Raw genomic sequence first — 20,683 nt, forward strand, 5'->3', positions numbered from 1 at the left:
CCAATACAGAGGGAAGTGTGCTGCCCTCGGATCTGAGAGTCAGCACTCTATCAACTCGGAATGAGGCAGTACTTCATTAATGAAATGCAGGATCCTGAGAGATCTCGACTGGGTCAACATGGAGGGGATGCTTCCTTGTGGGAAAAGCTAGAACCAGCAGCTATTGTTTAAAAGGGGGGGTCACCCATTTGAAACCTAGATCAGACAAAAGTTTCTCTCCAAGGGACACAACTCTTGTTGATCTCTCTTTCTCAAAGTGAGGTGGAAGCAGAGTCTTTGAATATTTTTTTAATAGAGAGGTAGATATATAGATGTAAAGGGGTGAAAGATCACCATGGTTAGATGGGAATACCTGGCTGTGGCAACAATTAGATCTTATGATGGCGCAGCAGACTTGAACCCCTTGTTCCCCATCCTTACACAAGTGTAACCATCCAGTAATGCAGTGGAGTCCATTCCCATACCTTTGTTATTGTAGACATCCAGGTAGTTGGGAGCTGAGAAGATGGTAATTAGCGAGGGGAAGCCCGTTGTTTGGCTCTTTCTGTACATTCGGTACCTGTGAAGATCAAAAGAATTCAGTCACACCTGAAGTTCAGCATTTACAGTTGTAGACTGGAAGTCATTTACCAATGCCCAATCTTAATGAGTGTAAGATCTCAGAAATGACCCATCTGACTGGATGTTGGTGAAATAGGTCAGAGTGATGGAAAGTTAAGCACGTGATGCCATTTGTTCCAAATGGAACCTGAGTAAACAGAGAATGATTGTGATGGTCACATCCCATCTGAAAACATCTATGAAAGAAAGTGCCTCAGTGCACTCTGTAGCACCTCAGTGCACTGTGTAATGAATTGACCTGTACGAACGGTATGCAAGACAAGTTTTTCACTGTACCTCGGTACAAGTGACAATAGTAAACCAATACCAATGACCATACCTCCCACTCTAACGTCTCCAGGGGGTTCTACCTCATTCTACAATGCCAAAAACTGTGTGCAACAGTGCTGTCGATACCTTTCACCATTTTCAGCTTGTTATTGTCCTGTCTGCATTTTAATTTGAGTCTGAAGAGATGTCCAGGTGATCAACAGCTGGCAAGACTGTGACAGTATGGTTCAGGTTGCTGGCTGGGGCAAGGGGCACTGCCTCTGCCTTCCTGGGGCAGCCAAGCCAATTCCTGACTGGGACAGACAGGAGTGTAGAAAATCAGAGTCTTCCCCCAGGTTCCCCCACACTGATGTCTGTGGGTAAAAGGGGCTGAAGGGAAAGTTTTCAAACTTGCTTTCTTTTCCCTCCTAAGAGATTTTGCATTTATGGGAGGCGAGTTTTTTTTTGTGGGAGAGGGAGGATGGAATGGTGAGGGGTAAGAGGTGGCTAGTGTAAGCTCACAATGATCTAGATGTTAATTAACGGCAGGATCCTCAACAGCATTGTTGTACAAAGACATTTGGGGGCCAAGTCCATAGCTTCCTGAAAGTGGTCACGCAAGTAGATAGGGTAGTGAAAGTGGCATTGTAGCATAGAGTCAGTACAGAAAAAGGCCCTTCAGCCCAACTGGTCCACGTCACCCAAACTCCCCATCAAAGCAAGTCCCATTTGCCTGCATTTGGTCCATATCCCTCTAAACCTTTCCTATCCATCTACCTGTCCAAGAAACTTTTAAATGTTGTTAATGTACCTGCTTCAACCACTTCCTCTGGCAGCTCATTCTGTATACTGACCACCCTCTGGGTGAAAAAGTTTCCCCTCAGGTCCCTATTAAATCTTTTCCTCATCTTAAACCTGTGCCCTCTAGTTCTTGATTCCCCAACCCTGGGAATAAGACTGTGCACATTCACCCTATCTATGCCCCTCATGATTTCATACACCTCTATAAGGTCACCCCTCAGTCTCCTGTGCTCCAATGAAAAAAAAGTCCCAACCTACTCAACTTCCCTCCGTAACTCAGTGCCTCGAGTCCCAGCAACATTCTCATAAATCTCCTCTGCACTCCTTCCAGCTGAATGGCATCATCACTGTAGCAAGGTGTCCAAAACTGAACACAATATTCCAAATCCTGCCTCACCAACATCTTATACAACTGCAATATAACATCCCAATTTCTATACTCATTACCCCGACTGATGAAGACCAGCATGCCAAAAGCCTTCTTCACCACTGTCTACCTGCTACGCATGCTTGCCTTCATCACTAAAGGCATAGAGTACAAGAGTCAGGAAGTCATGATGCAGTTGTATAAAACTTTGGCTAGGCCACATTTGGAGTATTGTGTGCAGTCCTGGTTTCCCCATTACAGGAAGTATGTGGAGGCTTTGGAGAGGGCGCAGAAGAGGTTCACCATGATGTTGCCTGGATTGGTGAGTATTAGCTATAGAAAGGTTGGACAAACTTAGGTTGTTTTCTCAGGAGTGTCAGAGGCTGAGGGGAGACCTGATAGAAGTTTATAAAATTACAAGCGGCATAGACAGGGTAGAAAGCCAGAATCTTTTTCCCAGGGTAGAAATGTTGAATACTAGAGGGCATGGCTTTAAAGTGAGAGGGGGAAAGTTTAAAGGAAATGTGTGGGGCAAGATTTTTTTTTAAACAGAGCGGTGGGTGTCTGGAACGCACTGCCAGAGGTGGTAGTGGAAGCAGATAGGATAACGGTGTTCAAGAGGCTTTTAGAGAGGCACATGAATATGCAGAGATTGGAGGGATATGGATCATGTGTAGGCAGATGGGATTAATTTAATTTGGCATCATGCTTGGCACAGATGTTGTGGGCTGAAGGTCCTGTTCCGTCAGGCCGTACTGTTCTGTCAGGCAAGCAAGTGCTGGAAAATGCCGAAAATACTCAGCAGGTCAGGCAGCAACCATTGAGAGAGATAAAGAGGCAACGCTTCAGGTCTGAGAAGAGAGGTGGATTTCACAAGCCCAGCACATCCCATTAACTAGGACTTCTGAACGGAAGAACAGCTGCAATAAAAACACAAGGAATAGGAGAGGGCCAGTCGCTCCCTTGTGCCTGTTTCACCATTCAGCAGGATCACAGCTGATCGTTTACCTCAGCACCAATTTCCTACATGGCTCCTCAATATCCCAAAACCTATGGATCTCGGTCTTACTCATACTCAGCAACTGAACCTCCTTGGTGGCAAATTCCAAAGATTTCTAAAAACTTCTTCTCATCCCTTATTCTGAATGACTGATTGCAGGATACAGATTGCTAGATTTTTAATTACAAGAGAGTAGAAAGGTGGTGTTAGTGCAGGAAAGTTGTGCTGAGGTAAAATGATTTTACTGACAGCCAGTACAGGGACAAGGAGCTCATTTCTCATCTTACAACGTTCCCACAGAGAGTCAAGGGAATGAGCAGGTAATCATCGTATCTGATGTAAACTGGGAAGACAAAGATTCACTGGGTCACTAAGGACAACTTCCCAAAGCTCTTCTTCAAAGTAATGGACGAAATCTAGACATTTACATGGAGCCAGATGGAGCTTCAATTTAATGACTCATCTGAAAAGCATGACTTCTGACAGTGCGGCATTTTTGTTAGTTTTTGTTAGGGTTTTTAGTGTAAGGTTTAGATTTTTTAATAAGTTTTTTAAGTAGTTGAGTGGGGGCTGGACTGCGCAGGCGCGGCGCGGGCAGTTTAAAAAGGAGAGAAAAAAAACTTCGGAGGACTCGGGCTTCGGTTCGGAGGACTTCGGAGCAGCTAAGTGTTTTCTCTGTTTATCACTTTTATTAGGGTTTTTGGGTGTAAGGGTTAGTTTTTGTTAGGGTTTTTAGTGTAAGGTTTAGATTTTTTAATAAGTTTTTTAAGTAGTCGAGTGGGGGCTGGACTGCGCAGGCGCGGCGCGGGCAGCTTAAAAAGCAAACAGCCTAGAGAGCGGGCAGCGTCGGAGCAGGCAGCTGAGTGAGAGGCAGCAGAGTGTTCTGGGCTTTGGCTCAAGGGGCTTCGGCGTGAAGGGGCAAGGAGGGTAAGTAGCTGGTAAGTAGGTAAAGGCAAGGTTTAGCTTTTGGTCATTATAGATTTGTAGGTGGGACTAAATAGGAAAAAAAAAGGTAGTCAGATGGAGGACATGGAGTGTGTGCTGCAGCTGTTTGATGTGGGAACTCGTGGACCTTGCTGCGGTCCAAGATGGCCACGTCTGCAGTAAGTGCTTGAGGCTGGACGAACTTCGGCTCAGAGTTGATGAGCTGGAGTCGCAGCTACAAACACTGCGCAGCATAAGGGAGGGAGAGAGTTATGTAGACACGGTGCATCAGGTGACAGTCACCCCCCTTAGGGTAGGTACATCTGAGGTTCAGGAGGCAGATAGAATGGTGACGGTCAGGGGAGGGAAGAGGAAGAAGAAGTCAGGCAGGCAGACAGGACAGAGAGCCCCGGAGGCTGTTCCCCTCAGTAACAAGTTTTCTGCCTTGGAAGCTGTTGAGGGGGATGACCTGCAGGGGCCTAGCTGCAGTTACCAGGTCTCTGGCACTGGGACTGGCATTGCTGCTCAGAAGGGAAGGGTGGGAGAGAGACATGCGGTAGTGATAGGGGACTCGATAGTCAGGGAAACAGATAGGAGGTTCTGTGGCAGTGAGCATGAATCCCAGATGGTATGTTGCCTCCCAGGTGCTAGGGTCCGGGATGTCACTGTTCGGGTCCACAGAATTCTTGAGTGGGAGGGAGAGCAGCCAGAAGTTGTGGTCCATGTTGGCACCAATGACATAGGTAGGAAGGGGGATGAGGTCCTGAAGAGTGAGTTCAGGGAGCTAGGCAGAAAATTGAGGAACAGGACCTCAAGGGTAGCAATCTCGGGATTGCTGCCAGTGCCACGTGATAGTGAAGGTAGGAATAGAAGGAGGTGGCAGATAAATGTGTGGCTGAGAAGTTGGTGCAGGAGGGAGGGTTTTAGATTTCTGGATCATTGGGATCTCTTCTCGGGAAGGTGGGACCTGTACAGAGAGGACGGGTTACACCCGAACCAGAAGGGGGCCAATATCCTTGCGGCGAGATTTGCTAAGGTGGTACAGGAGGGTTTAAACTAGTTTGTGAGGGGGAAGGGAACCGGAGGAGTAGGTCAGAGGAAGAAGGGAATGGGGAAAAGTTAGATCAAACAGGTAGAGAGGCTTTGGGGAAGGAGAAGCAGAATACAAGCTGTAAAAGTAGTAAGGTAGATGGACTGAAATGTGTTTACTTAAATGCAAGAAGTGTCAGGAATAAGGGGGATGAACTGAGGGCTTGGATAAGTATGGGGGACTCTGATATCGTGGCTATTACTGAGACGTGGCTGACGTCAGGAGAGGAGTGGATATTGAATATTCCTGGTTTTTGGTGTTTTAAGAGGGATAGGGAAGGGGGGAGAAGAGGTGGAGGGGTGGCGATACTGGTCAGGGACACTGTTACGGCTGTGGAAAAGATGGATGTTGTAGAAGGATCATCTCTAGAGTCCGTATGGGTGGAGTTAAGGAACAAGAAAGGAGCAGTTACTCTACTAGGAGTATTCTATAGGCCCCCCGGTAGCAGTAGAGATATAGAGGAGCAGATTGGCAGGCAGTGTTTGGAGAGAAGCAGAAATAACAGGGTTGTTATAATGGGAGTCTTCAACTTCCCAAATATAGACTGGAACCTGCTTAGTGCCAAAGGTTTAGATGGAACTGAATTTGTTAAGTGTGTCCAGGAGGGATTCCTGATGCAGTATGTTGACAGGCTGACTAGAGGGAATGCCATGTTAGATCTAGTTTTAGGAAATGAACCGGGACAGGTGAAGGATCTATTGGTGGGTGAGCATTTGGGGGACAGTGACCATTGCTCCATAACCTTTAAAACTGTCATGGACAGGGACAGGTGCAGAGAGGACAAGAGGATTTTTAAATTGGGGAAGGGCTAACTACGAGGCTATAAGGAGAGAACTTGGGAGTGTAAATTGGGATGTCCTTTTTGAAGGAAAATGTACCATGGGGATGTGGTCGATATTCAGGGATCTTATGCAGGATGTTAGGGATAAATATGTCCCGGTGAGGCAGAGATGGAATGGCAGGGTGAAGGAATCGTGGGTGATGAGAGAGGTGGAACGACTTGTTAAGGAGAAGAAGGTAACATACGTGAGGTATAAGCAGCAAGGTTCAGACAGGGCCCGTGAGGAATATAGGGTAGCGAGGAAGGAACTTAAGAAAGGGCTGAGGAGAGCTAGAAGGGGACATGAAAAGGCTTTGACTAGTAGGGTTAAGGAAAATCCCAAGGCCTTTTTCAAGTACGTGAAGGGTAGGAGGATGGCTAGGGTGAAGGTAGGTCCGATTAAAGACAAAGGTGGGAGAATTTGCCTGGAGGCGGCGGAAGTGGGAGAAGTTCTGAATGAGTACTTCTCTTCGGTATTCACCAGGGAGAGGGGTCTTGATGATGTGGAAGGGAGTGCTAGTAGGGGTAATGTTCTCGAGGTTGTTGATATCAAGAGAGAGGCTGTGTTGAAGTTGTTAAATAATATTAAGACAGATAAATCTCCGGGGCCTGATGGGATTTTCCCCAGGCTGCTTCGAGAGGCTAGGGAGGAGATTGCTGAACCGCTGGCAAGGATCTTTGAGTCCTCGTCTACGGGGGTGGTGCCGGAGGATTGGAGGATTGCGAATGTGGTCCCCTTGTTCAAAAAAGGTAATAGGGATAGGCCACGGAATTATAGACCGGTGAGTCTCACGTCTGTGGTGGGTAAGCTGTTGGAAAGGATTCTAAGGGATAGGATTTATGAACACCTTGAGAATCATGGACTGATTAGGGACAGCCAGCATGGCTTTGTGAAGGGAACATCTTGCCTCACAAGCCTGATAGAGTTCTTTGAGGAGGTGACCAGGAAGATTGATGAGGGCAGTGTGGTGGATGTGGTTTACATGGATTTTAGTAAGGCATTTGATAAGGTTCCTCATGGTAGGCTTCTTCAGAAGGTCAGAGGCCAAGGGATCCAAGGAAGCTTGGCTGTGTGGATTAGGAATTGGCTTGCATGTAGAAAGCAGAGGGTTGTGGTGGAAGGAGTGCCCTCGGATTGGAAGGCAGTGACTAGTGGTGTCCCGCAGGGATCGGTTCTGGGACCTCTACTTTTTGTGATATTTATAGATGACTTAGATGAGGGGGTGGAGGGCTGGGTTAGTAAGTTTGCGGACGACACTAAGATAGGCGGTGTTGTGGATAGTGTGGAGGGCTGTCGGAGCTTACGGAGGGATATTGATAGGATGCAGAGCTGGGCTGACAAGTGGCAGATGGAGTTCAATCCGGAGAAGTGTGAGGTGGTACACTTTGGAAGGACAAACTCCAGGGCAGAGTACAGGGTAAACGGCAAGGTACTTGGCAGTGTGGAGGAGCAGAGGGATCTGGAGGTTCATATTCACAGTTTGTTGAAAGTTGCCTCACAGGTGGAAAGAGCAGTTAAGAAGGCCAATGGGATGTTGGCTTTCATAAGTCGCGGGATTGAGTTTAAGAGCCGCGAGGTTATGATGCAGCTTTACAAAACTCTAGTTAGGCCACACTTAGAGTACTGTGTTCAGTTCTGGTCGCCTCATTATAGGAAGGATGTGGAGGCATTGGAGAGGGTGCAGAGGAGATTTACCAGGATGCTGCCTGGATTGGAGAGTATTGAATATGAGGAGAGGCTTAAGGTGCTACGGCTTTATTCACTGGAAAGGAGGAGGATGAGAGGAGACATGATAGAGGTATATAAAATATTGAGAGGAATAGATAGAATAGACAGTCAGCGCCTCCTTCCCAGGGCACCAGTGCTCAAGACGAGAGGTCATGGCTTTAAGGTTATGGGTGGGAGGTTCAGGGGAGATGTCAGAGGGAGGTTTTTCACCCAGAGAGTGGTTGGTGCATGGAATGCACTGCCTGGGGTGGTGGTGGAGGCAGATACATTGAACAGGTTCAAGAGCTTGTTGGATAGGCATATGGAGGAACGTGAGATAGAGGGATATGAGGGAGGAAGGGGTTAGGTAGTGTGAGGGTGGTCTGATGGACGGCACGACACGGTGGGCCGAAGGGCCTGTTTTGTGCTGTATGGTTCTATGGTGCTCTGAACTGGAGTATCAGCCAGATTTTGTCCTGGGAGTGGGAGTTTACCAGCAACTCAGTAGAGTGGGACCCAGTGACACTGACTGCCAGTACTATAACAGTAACTCTCTCCACAGGTGCCGAACATTCCCTACACATTTTATTTACATGAGATCTGCAGCATCTTCAGTATTGTGCCTTTTATACAAGGTCTGTTTCTTAATTGCTTCAACTCTTCAATGTGAAGGTGCAATGGAGGGGACATTGGCATCGGCTGACAGGACTGAAGGGAAGTGACTTACTCCCACTGCAGCACCTTGACATTTGATCATCATGCAGTAGCCTCTCTCTCTCTCATGCTCCGTCAACCTTTCTAGACTGACTTAACAAACATTATCACTGCTGCACACAGGGTTTATTTTAATACACAGGAATTAAATATTCAACTTAAATGTTTATAAAAATCTTATAAATATACAAACAGGCACCTACCCGGCATCCTGTGCCTCGTGAGCACGGATTACTGATAATAAATTATTGTGCTGTAGGAATTCGCACACCGCAGGGTAACTGCAAACAAACAGATTCAACAGATCAAACAGCTGTATCACTGGATTGTAGACAAGGTTCTTCACCAAAGCATCACTGCATGCAAGGGAACACTGGACAAACAAGATGATGCAAGGGGTTAAAATGATAATTGCACTTCTACAGCAACCTTAATCACCTCAAGATGTTATAAAAGGCTTTAGGGACAAGTACTTGTGAAGCCTGACTAGGTTGTAAAGTGGGAAACACAGCAGCCTACTCAGTAGTACTGCACAGAAACAATCTCTTCAAGTCTTTCGTTATTTCCTCAAAAACTCAATCAAATTAGTGAGGCAGGGTTTCCCCCACACAAAGCTGTGCTGACCACCCCCAATCAGCCCTTGCCTCTCCAGGTGGCTACAAATCCTACACCTTAGAATTTTCTCCAGTAATTTCCTTATCACTGACACCAGCCTGTAGTTACCTGGCCCATCCCTGCTGCCTTTCTTAAATAAAGGAGCAACGTTAACTGTCCTCTTGTCTTCTGGTACCTCACCCGTGAAGATGCAAAAACCTGTGTCAAGGCGCAAGCAACCTTCTCCTTTGCTGCCCATACATCCTGGGAGAGATTCATGCATGACAACCCCCCACCCCCCCTCATCACGAGGGTGAACCAACTGACCCACTCTTCACCCAGTACACACCAACCTACACACTCCTCTAACCTCCTATAACCAGCTACCATCTCCTTATTGGTTCACTGTCAAATCCTGGTTAACAATTCCTGCTGTAAAGCATTTTGAGACATTTTGTGTTAAAGGCATGTCAGAAATTGAAATATTACTTTTATTTGTTCTTTCATGTTCTTTATCTGAAGGATTACAGGTGGGAGGGGTCACCAGTGTTCTGAGAACTCACCCTGATGGAGCAAGAAAAGTTAAGGGGAAGTTTAGAGGCATTTACAATAGAGGTTTTAATAGAGTACACAAGTACTTACACAGCTAGGAGAGCTGTGATCCAGGACGTGCAGTCCGAAAGGGCAGTGAGGCAGTTTCGATAGGAACCTTCTCATGTCAGTTCATGAAATACTTGTAAAGTAGTAATTGACAGGGGTGTGGGAATATCAGGGATCGATTCAAAAAGCCGGTTTTATGGCCTCCTGCTCTTTATGACAGCACGATTACTTATACCACAAATAGACTGTCCTGGCCCAACCACATAGACGCCACAGCCAAGAAAGTGCACCAGTGCCTTTACTTTCTCAGGAGGCTAAAGAAATTCAGCATGTCCCTGTTGACTCTCTCCAATTTTTATCAATGCACCATAGAAAGCATCCTATCCTGATGTATCACGGCTTTGTATGGCAACTGCTCTGCCCAAGATTGCAAGAAACTGCAGAGAGTTGTGGACACAGCTCAGCACATCACAGAAACCAGGCTCCCCTCCATGGACTCTGTCTACACTTCTCACTGCCTGAAAGCAGCCAGTGTAATCAAAGACCCCACCCACCCCAGACACTCTCTCTTCTCCCCCCTCCCATTGGGCAGAAAGTTCAAAAGCCTGCAAGCACGTACCACCAGGCTCAAGGACAGCTTCTATCCCACTGTTGTAAGACTATTGAACAGTCACCTTGTAATGATGAGATGGACTCTTGACCTCTCAAACTACCTGGTCATGACCTTGTACCTTATTGTCTGCCTGCACTGCACTCTCTCTGTAACTGGAACACTTTATTCTGAATTCTGTTATTGTTTTCCCTTGTACTACCTCAATGCACTGATGTGATGAAATCTGTATGGATGGCACACAAAACAAAGCTTTTCACTGTACCTCGGTGCATGTGACAATGATAAACCAATTTAAATTAGGTGATGTGTTAATCTTTCCCTAAAGTTCTGTGAGGTGGGCCTTCAGCAAGCAATGTTATCACAAGACTGAGAAAAGACCATGTGTAACATGTGAACTCTCAACTTCACGGTGTTCTTTTACCACTTCTGATAAGGGGTTATTCAGCTTAATAAAAACACATTAATTGATCAATTGGTGTCTGGCTCAATACCAGTAGCGGTAACAAAGGAGGAGCCAAAAGAGATAACAAATTGACTCTGTCACTCTATGTGTGCTGTGCACGTCAGGGCACTGCTGGCTGCTGCACAATGCCAGGACTTTGCACATGCTGAGGAACCAGTCAGCCTTTAGTCAGCACAGCATTCTGCTTTGGAACAGCCTTAATATGGGGCAAAGCAGCAGGACTGGACAAGAGGCCAGAATGAGCAGAGCAGAGACATCCAGAGGTTTCTGAAGTGGGGAGGGTGAGGGGACCTGAGGCCCGGGGGTGAAGGTTGGGGAGGGGCGGAAGGGTGGAGGGAGAGGGGGAACCTGTGGCCCAGGGTCAGATTCCCGAGGCTGGCGTGGATGGTGAGGCGACAGTCTACGAGCAGACCTTGGTCCAAGCTCAGAAAGGCAGTGGAGTTTCTCTCAATTCTTCAGTGTTTGGGGTCGCCTACACTTGCTGCCTGTGAAAGAGAGTTCAAACCGACAGAAGTTTGTATTGTATTGGTTTATTATTGTCACTTGTACCGAGGTACAGTGAAAAACTTGTCTTGCATACTGTTCATACAGATCAATTCATCACACAGTGCAGATACATTGAGGTAGTACACAGTGCATTGAGGCAGTACAGGGTAAAAGCAACAACAGAATGCAGAGTAAAATGTCACAGCTACAAGGAACTGCAGTGCAGGTAGACAGTGAGGTGCAAGGTCATAACAAGGTAGATTGTGAGGTCAGGAGTCCATCTCATCGTATAAGGGAACCATTCAATAGTCATCACAATGGGATAGAAGCTGTCCTTGAGCCTGGTGGTATGTGCCCTCAGGCTCCTGTATCTTCTGCCTGATGGGAGAGAAGAGAGAATGACCCGGGTGGGTGGGGTCTTTGATTATGCTGGCTGCTTCACCAAGGCAGTGAGAAGTAAAGTCCAAGGAGGGGAGGCTGGTTTCCACGATGTGCTGAGCTGTGTCCACAACTCTCTGCAGTTTCTTGCAGTCCTGGGCAGAGCAGTTGCCGTACCAAGCTGTGATGAGGATTGGACAAGCATGCAGGGGGATCCAGATGCTGTTGGACTGTGGCAAGAACGGCACTGGACCACACGGTGGAGATGGCATCACATGATGGAGCAGTTGAAATGGCAGGTGCACAGTTCTGTGTGCAAACAAACTACTCAGTGCCTAAGGGGAGCATAGCTAACTTAGGTTGGGTATGAACATTGGAAAAAGTTCTCTTCTTATTGCCCAAGTACAGTATCCTTAGAGTGAACCCACTGGATTATTGCTGTTGAAGTAGATCTTGTCCTCAAGTCTCTGTGGTAGATTGGGTGTGAGAGGGTGCTGGAGGCAGATACAAGGGAAAGGAAGTTGGAGAAATATTGGGAAAATTGTCAGAGCTGTGGAGTGGGAGTAATTGGAGAGCCCTTTCAGAGAAACAGCAGAGGGATGAGCAGCTAGCACAGGAGTGATGAGCTGAATGATTTTAATTCAGAGCTGCAGAATGCAGATGGACAACAGGATTATGAAACTGCAGCTTTAAAATGGTCCGAAATGTCTACATATACTGATCTAATTGGTCAATTCAGCCCGAGAATACACTTGGCTGAGTTTTCACAGGCAAGGCAGAAGGCAGTTCGATAATACACTCGTTTCATGATAACAACTTCACAAAATGCAAACAGCAACGAAGATGGAAGATCAGTCAGTTTGCTTCCATTGGGTGACTTCTGCACCGAGTTCATGTTTACAGACAGAGCTACCAGTGAAATCTACTGCTCTCTGCGGCAGGGCAGGAACAAAGCTACTTCCTCAGGACACTGCAGAGCAGAGCACTGAGGCAGCTCTGAGCCACCCTGACCACCACACTACTCTTCAAATCAATCATTTCACAAGACTAACTCTGTGGCTTAAAGCTGCTCCTGTTTGAGATACAACCATAGCTGGGTACTCCCCTCTGACGCCAGTCAAGTGTCTGTTCCTGGAGGATTTCCTGGCTGTAGGGAACTGCTGTCTGTTACTGGAGATAAGATCTGGTGAAAACAAGTTCAGCTTTCCATGCTGGAACTAGCAGAGAATGCAGGTCACGCCATAACAAGTTTACAACTGCTCTCATTCACACAGGGAACACAAGAACCCAAGAGAATAAGTAGGCCACTCGGCCCCTCAAGCCTGCACCACCATTCACTGTGATCATGGCTGATCAATGCTGGCCTCAACTCCTCTTCTGTGCCAGTTCTCCATAGCTCTCAATTCCCCAATCTTTCAAATATTTATCTACCTCCACCCTAAATATAGAAACCATAGAAAAATACAGCACAATACAGGCCCATTGGCCCACCACGTTGTGCCGACCTTTAAACCGCACCTAAGGCTATCTAACCCCTTCCTCCCACATATCCCTCTATTTTAAATTCCTCCATATGCTTATCTAACAATCTCTTGAACTTGACCAACATATCAGCCTCCACCACCGACCCAGGTAGTGCATTCCATGCACCAACCACTCACTGGGTAAAAAACCTCCCTCTGACGTCTCCCTTGAACTTCCCACCCATTACTTTAAAGCCATGCCCTCTTGTATTGCAGATTGGTGCCCTGGGAAAGAGGCTCTGGCTGTCTATCTATTCCTCTTAATATTTTGTGTACCTCTATCATGTCTCTTCTCATCCTCCTCTACTCTTTGGAGAGGAGAGATGATAGAGGTATACAAAAAATTAAGCCCTAGCTCCCTTAGTCTCTCCTCATAATCCATACTTTCCAATCCAGGCAGCATCCTGGTAAATCTCCTCTGCACCCTTTCCAATGCTTCCACATCCTTCCTATAATGAGGTGACCAGAACTGGACACAGTACTCCGAGTGTGGTCTAACCAGAGTTTTGTAGAGCTGTATCATTACCTCGTGGCTCAAACTCGATCCCATGACTTATGAAAGCCAACATCCCATAAGCTTTCTTAACTACCCTATCCACCTGTGAGGCAACTTTCAGTGATCTGTGGATATGAATCCCCAGGATCCCTCTGCTCCTCCACACTACCCAGTATCCTGAAATTAACCTTGTATTCCGCCTTAGAGTTTGTCCTTCCAAAGTGTACCGCCTCGCACTTCTCTGGATTGATCTCCATCTGCCACTTCTCAGCCCAGCTCTGCATCCTATCAATATCCCTCTGCAAGCTCTGATAGCCCTCCACACTATCCATAACACCACCGACCTTTGTGTCATCTGCAAACTTGCTAACCCACCCTTCCACCCCCTCATCCAAGTCATTAATAAACATGAAAAGTAGAGGTCCAAGAACCGATCCTTGTAGGAGACCACTAGTCACAGCCCTCCAATCCGAATGCACTCCCTCCACCACAACCTTCTGCTTTCTACATGCAAGCCAATTCTGAATTCACACGGCCAAGCCTCCCTGGATCCCATGCCCTCTGACCTTCTGAAGAAGCCTACCATGTGGAACCTTGTCAAAAGCCTTACTAAAATCCATGTAGACCACATCCACCGCACTACCCTCATCAATCTTCCTGGTCACCTCCTCAAAGAACCCTATCAGGCTTGTGAGACATGATCTTCCCTTCACAAAGCCATGCTGGCTGTCCCTAATCAGTCCATGATTCTCTAAATGCTCATAGATCCTATCCCTTAGAAACCTTTCTAACAGCTTGCCCACCACAGACGTAAGGCTCACTGGTCTGTAATTCCCTGGACTATCCCTACTACCTTTTTTGAATAAGGGGACAACATTTGCCACCCTCCAATCCTCCGGTACCATTCCCGTGGACAACGAGGACTCAAAGATCCTAGCCAACGGCTCAGCAATCTTCTCCCTTGCCTCGCAGAGCAGTCTGGGGAATATTCCGTCAGGCCCCGGGGACTTATCTGTCCTAATATTTTCTAACAACTCCAACACATCCTCTCTCTTGATATCTACATGCTCCAGAACATTACCCTTACCAACACTGTCCTCAGTGTCATCAAGACCCCTCTCTTCAGTATTCACCAAGGAGAAGTATCCATTGAGAACCTCACCCACTTCCACAGCTTCCAGGCACATCCTCCCACCTTTGTCTCTACTCAGACCTACCTTTACTCTCGTCATCCTTCTGCTCTTCACATATGTGAAAAAAGCCTTGGGATTCTCCTTAACCCTACTCGCCAAAGCCTTTTCATGTCCCCTTCTTGCTCTCCTCAGCCCCTTAAGTTCCCTCCTTGCTACCCTATATTCCTCATGAGCCCTATCTGATCCTTGCTGCTTACACCTTATGTATGCTGCCGCCTTCTTCCTAACTAGTTGTTCCACCTCTATTGTCACCCACAGTTCCTTCACCCTGCCATTCCTTCTCTACCTCACCGGGACAAATTTATCCCTAACATCCTGCAAGAGATCCCTGAACAACAACCACATCTGCATTGTACATTTCCCTTCAAAAATGTCATCCCAATTTACACTCTCAAGTTCTAGCCTTATAGCCTCATAATTTGCCCTTCCCCAATTAAATATCTTCCCATCCTCTCTGCTCCTATCCTTGTCCATGACAATGCTAAAGGTTAGGGAGCAGTGGTCACTGTCCCCCAAATGCTCACCCACCGAGAGATGTGTCACCTGACCCGGTTCATTACCTAATACTAGATCTAATATAGCATTCCCTCTAGTTGGCCTGTCAACATACTGTAACAGGAATCAGTCTTGGACACACTTTACAAACTCTGCCCCATCTAAACCTTTAGCACTAAGTATGTGTCAATCAATATTTGGGAAGTTGAAGTCTCCCACTATAATAACCCTGCTATCCTTGCACCTTTCCAAAATCTGTCTCCCAATTTGCTCCTCAGTATCCCTGCTGCTACCGGGGGGCCTATAGAATACTCCCAGTAGAGTAACTGCTCCCTTCTTGTTCATAACTTCCACCCATACTGACTCTAGAGAGGATCCTTCTAAATTATCCACCCTTTCTGCAGCTGTAATAGTATCCCTGACCAGTAACGTCACCCCTCCCCCTCTTCTCAACCCCTCCCTATCCCTTTCAAAGCACTGAAATCCAGGAATATTCAATACCCATTCCTGCCCTGGTGACAGACAAGTCTCTGCAAGAGCCACAATATCATAGTGCCACGTACTTATCCAAGCTCTCAGTTCATCACCCTTATTCCTGATACTTATTGCATTTAAGTCAATGCACTTTAGCCCATCCACCTTTCTACTTTTATAGCCTGTACTCTCCTTCTCCTTCCTCAAAGCCTCTCTACCTGTCAGATCTGATTTTTCCCCATCCCCTTCTTCCTCTGACCTACCCCTCTGGTTCCCATCCCCCTCGCAAACTAGTTTAAACCCTCCTGAACCACCCTAGCAAACCTGGTTGCAAGGATATTGGCCCCCCTCGGGTTCAGGTGTAACCAGTCCTCTCCGTACAGGTCCCACCTTCCCCAGAAGAGATCCTAATGATCCAAAAATCTAAAACCTTGTCCCCTGCACCAACTCCTCAGCCACACATTCATCTGCCATCTCCTCCTATTCCTACCTTCACTATCACATGGCACTGGCAGCAATCCCGAGATTGCTACCCTTGAGGTCCTGTTCTTCAGCCTTCTCCCTAGCTCGCTAAACTCATCTTTCAGGACCTCATCCTTCTTCCTACCTATGTCGATGGTACCAACATGAACCACCACCTCTGGCTGCATTCCCTCCTGCTCAAGAATCTTGTGGACCTGATCAGAGACATCCCAGACCCTGACACCTGGGAGGCAACATACCATCTGGGATTCATGCTCACTGCCACAGAACCTCCTGTTTCCCTGACTATCGAGTCCCCTATCACTACTGCCTTCCTCTTCTCCTCCCTTCCCTTCTGAGCAGCAGGATCGGTTCCAGTGCCAGAGACCTGGCTACTGCTGCTTGATCCCTGCAGGTCATCCCCCTCAACAGCTTCCAAAGTGGAAAACCTGTTATTGAGGGGAACAGCCTCCGGGGTCCTCTGCTCTATCTGCCTGTTCGTTTTCTTTTTCCTTTTCTCTCCTGACAGTCACCCTTCTATCTACTTCCTGGACCCCAGAAGTACCTGCTTTAAGGGGGGTGACTTGTCTCCTGATGCACGGTATCTGCGTAACTCTCTCTCTCCCTGATGCTTCGCAGTGTTTGAAGCTGTGACTCCAGCTCATTAATTCTAAGCTGAAGTTCCTCCAGCCTCAAGCACTTACTGCAGACGTGATCACCGTGCACCACAGCAGGATCCACTAGCTCCCACATCATGCAGCTGCAGCACACCACCACGACCTCCATCTGAACTAAGTCTTTCCCTACCTAGTTTTATCCTACTGAAAAGTTTATAACAGTAACAGGTAAACCTTACTTTTACCTACCAGCTGCTCACCTGCCTCGTCCCTTTACGCCTAAGCCGCTTGAGCCAAAGCCCAAAACACTCTGCTCCCAATATATCTGCTAAATATATCCAATGATCCGACCTCTCCTCTCAGAGGCAGAGAATTCTAGAGATTCGCCATCCTGAGAGAAAAGTTTCTAGGCCCTTAAATTGTGGCTATGTCCTCTCATTCAAAACTCTCCCACTGGTGAAATTACCTTAACATCTCCCATCAAGCCTCCACAGTACGTTTTAATAAGATCAGCCTTCATTTTTCCATACTCCAAGGAATACAGACCCAAGCTGTCCAGCCTCTCTCGATAGGACAACCCTCCCATCCCAGGAATTACCCCGGCCTCCAATGCCAGTATGTCCCTTTTTTAGGTAAGGGGGCAAAAACTGTGTGCAGTACTCCAGGTGAAGCCTCACTAACACCCTGTATAATTGTAATCAAAACCTCCCTATTTTTTTTTAAAATCCACCCCTTCACAATAACAGCAAAAATGCTGTTTGCCTTCTTAACTACGTGCTGCATCTACCTACTGTTCTGTGATCCCTGCACTGGAACACCGAGGTCACTTTGAACTTCACTCACTTACAGTCTCTCTCCACTCAGAATGGCAGATTATCTCCATTCAGATAATAATCTGTCATTTGATTTCTCTTATTGGTGCATCCCCCCACTAAACCCCATTTGCCAGGTGTTCACGCAATCACTGACTCTATCTACATCCATTGCAGAATCACAACGTCCTCATCAACATGTTCTTCCACCAATTTTCATATCGTCAGCAAACTTGGAAATGTCAATCCTTCCTTCAAGTCATTAGTATAAACAGTGAACACTGAGGGCCAAGAACTGACCCCTGGGGTACTCCACGAGTTTGCTCCCTCCAGCCTGAAAAGGACCCAGTTATTCCAACTCTTTTTCTACATGACAGCCAGTTTTGAATCCATGCTAATGCTTCTTCCAATACCTTGGGCTCTCAATTTATGCACCAGGCTCTTATGTAGCACAACGTCAAATGTCTTTTGGAAATTAAACACACTACATCTACACATTCCTGTCTTCCCGTCACATCCTCGAAGAATTCAAGAAAATGTCAAATACAAGTTACTTTTCATAAAACCATGTTGACTAGGTTTGATTATATTCAGCTTTCATAAATGATTAGTTATTTCCTCTTTGATTGTTGACTCTTGCCAACAATAGATAGCAAACTAATTGGCCTATAATTTGACTTTTTGAACAAGGGAGTCACATTGACTATTTACTCATCTCTTTGGAAGTATTCAAACGCTCCCACACCTCAAGAACTGCAGCGGTTCAAGAAGGTAGCTCATCACCACCTTCTCAGGGGCAATTGATCATGGACAATTAAATATTGGCTCAGCCTGTGAATCCCACACCCCTTGAATAATAAAAAAATTACTTCAGACCCCGAAGGCGGAGCAGGGATGTACAGCAGTGCCCTCGATTCAGGTTTTTGGTCTAACCTCTCCAGAACAGATGTCCTAACTGCTTCAACCCATGAAACCACATCAGGAAGCCTCACCCAGCTCTGAAACTGGTGTCCTCCACTGGTGTTCTGCTGCTGTTTCATGTATAAAATAATAGAAATCATACAACCTTGCAGCACAGAACAGGACCATTTGTGCTATGCTGGCTGATTGAAAGAGCTCTCCAATTATTCCGATCCCTGCTCTGTCTCCAAGGCCCCAAGCATTTATCCAAAGCTCTTCACCCAATTGCCCTGTTGAAAGTTCCTGTTGAATCTGCTCCCGTGCTCTTTCACAGATCACAGCAACTTGCTCTGTGTAAATCAATCTGTTTCATTCTCCATAATGCCTCTTTCAGTGATTATATTTTATTGTATATACTCAACAATTATTATAATTAAATTAAATTGATTTGAGAGCCAATGATTTGTCCACACAAAATGAATGGCACTGCAGCTGGACCTGGTCTGTCTCTGTAACTGCAGGGCACCTTGTACTGAAACCCAAGGGAAGGGCAGCATAGAGGTGCAGCTGGTAGAGCCACTGCCTCAACATCAGAGACCTGGCTTCAACTGTGACTGCCTGGGTTTCCTCTGGGTCCAAAGATGTGCTGGTTAGTAGGTTAATTGGCTTCGAGTTGTGTAGGTGAGTGGTAGAAGCTGGGGAAAGTTGAACCATAGAACCATACAGCACAAAACAGGCCCTTCGGCCCACCGTGTCGTGCCGTCCATCAGACCACCCTCACACTACCTAACCCCTTCCTCCCGCATATCCCTCTATCTCACGTTCCTCCATATGCCTATCCAACAAGCTCTTGAACCTGTTCAATGTATCTGCCTCCACCACCACCCCAGGCAGTGCATTCCATGCACCAACCACTCTCTGGGTGAAAAACCTCCCTCTGACATCTCCCCTGAACCTCCCACCCATAACCTTAAAGCCATGACCTCTCGTCTTGAGCACTGGTGCCCTGGGAAGGAGGCGCTGACTGTCTACTCTATCTATTCCTCTCAATATTTTATATACCTCTATCATGTCTCCTCTCATCCTCCTCCTTTCCAGTGAATAAAGCCCTAGCACCTTAAGCCTCTCCTCATATTCAATACTCTCCAATCCAGGCAGCATCCTGGTAAATCTCCTCTGCACCCTCTCCAATGCCTCCACATCCTTCCTATAATGAGGCGACCAGAACTGAACACAGTACTCTAAGTGTGGCCTAACTAGAGTTTTGTAAAGCTGCATCATAACCTCGTGGCTCTTAAACTCAATCCCGCGACTTATGAAAGCTAACATCCCATTGGCCTTCTTAACTGCTCTTTCCACCTGTGAGGCAACTTTCAACAAACTGTGAATATGAACCCCCAGATCCCTCTGCTCCTCCACACTGCCAAGTACCTTGCCGTTTACCCTGTACTCTGACCTGGAGTTTGTCCTTCCAAAGTGTGCCACCTCACACTTCTCCGGATTGAATTCCATCTGCCACTTGTCAGCCCAGCTCTGCATCCTATCAATATCCCTCCGTAAGCTCCGACAGCCCTCCACACTATCCACAACACCGCCGATCTTAGTGTCGTCTGCAAACTTACTAACCCAGCCCTCCACCCCCTCATCTAAGTCATCTATAAATATCACAAAAAGTAGAGGTCCCAGAACCGATCCCTGCGGGACACCACTAGTCACTGCCTTCCAATCCGAGGGCACTCCCTGCACCACAACCCTCTGCTTTCTACATGCAAGCCAATTCCTAATCCACACAGCCAAGCTTCCTTGGATCCCTCGGCCTCTGACCTTCTGAAGAAGCCTACCATGAGGAACCTTATCAAACGCCTTACTAAAATCCATGTAAACCACATCCACCACACTGCCCTCATCAATCTTCCTGGTCACCTCCTCAAAGAACTCTATCAGGCTTGTGAGGCAAGATCTTCCCTTCACAAAGCCATGCTGGCTGTCCCTAATCAGTCCATGATTCTCAAGGTGTTCATAAATCCTATCCCTTAGAATCCTTTCTAACAGCTTACCCACCACAGACGTGAGACTCACCGGTCTATAATTCCCTGGCCTATCCCTATTACCTTTTTTGAACAAGGGGACCACATTCGCAACCCTCCAATCCTCCGGCACCACCCCCGTAGACAACGAGGACTCAAAGATCCTTACCAGTGGTTCAGCAATCTCCTCCCTAGCCTCTCGAAGCAGCCTGGGGAAAATCCCATCAGGCCCCGGAGATTTATCTGTTTTAATATT

General features: G+C 47.0%; 1 protein-coding gene across 2 annotated transcripts in view; it reads right to left on the bottom strand.

The window, feature by feature from the left end:
• The window catches only part of LOC127586959 (protein phosphatase 3 catalytic subunit alpha), a 245,546-nt gene that overhangs the window by 36,059 nt on the left and 188,804 nt on the right, over nt 1-20,683 (bottom strand). For both annotated transcript variants that reach the window (XM_052045021.1, XM_052045015.1), the window contains exons 7-8: nt 8,498-8,575; nt 465-559 (exon numbers count right to left, since the gene is read on the bottom strand). In XM_052045021.1, the coding sequence (XP_051900981.1) occupies nt 465-559; nt 8,498-8,575 (173 nt within the window). The remainder of the gene's footprint in view (nt 1-464; nt 560-8,497; nt 8,576-20,683) is intronic.

This window comes from Pristis pectinata, chromosome 2 (genome assembly GCF_009764475.1).
Source record: "Pristis pectinata isolate sPriPec2 chromosome 2, sPriPec2.1.pri, whole genome shotgun sequence".
Classification (NCBI taxonomy): Eukaryota; Metazoa; Chordata; class Chondrichthyes; order Rhinopristiformes; family Pristidae; genus Pristis; species Pristis pectinata.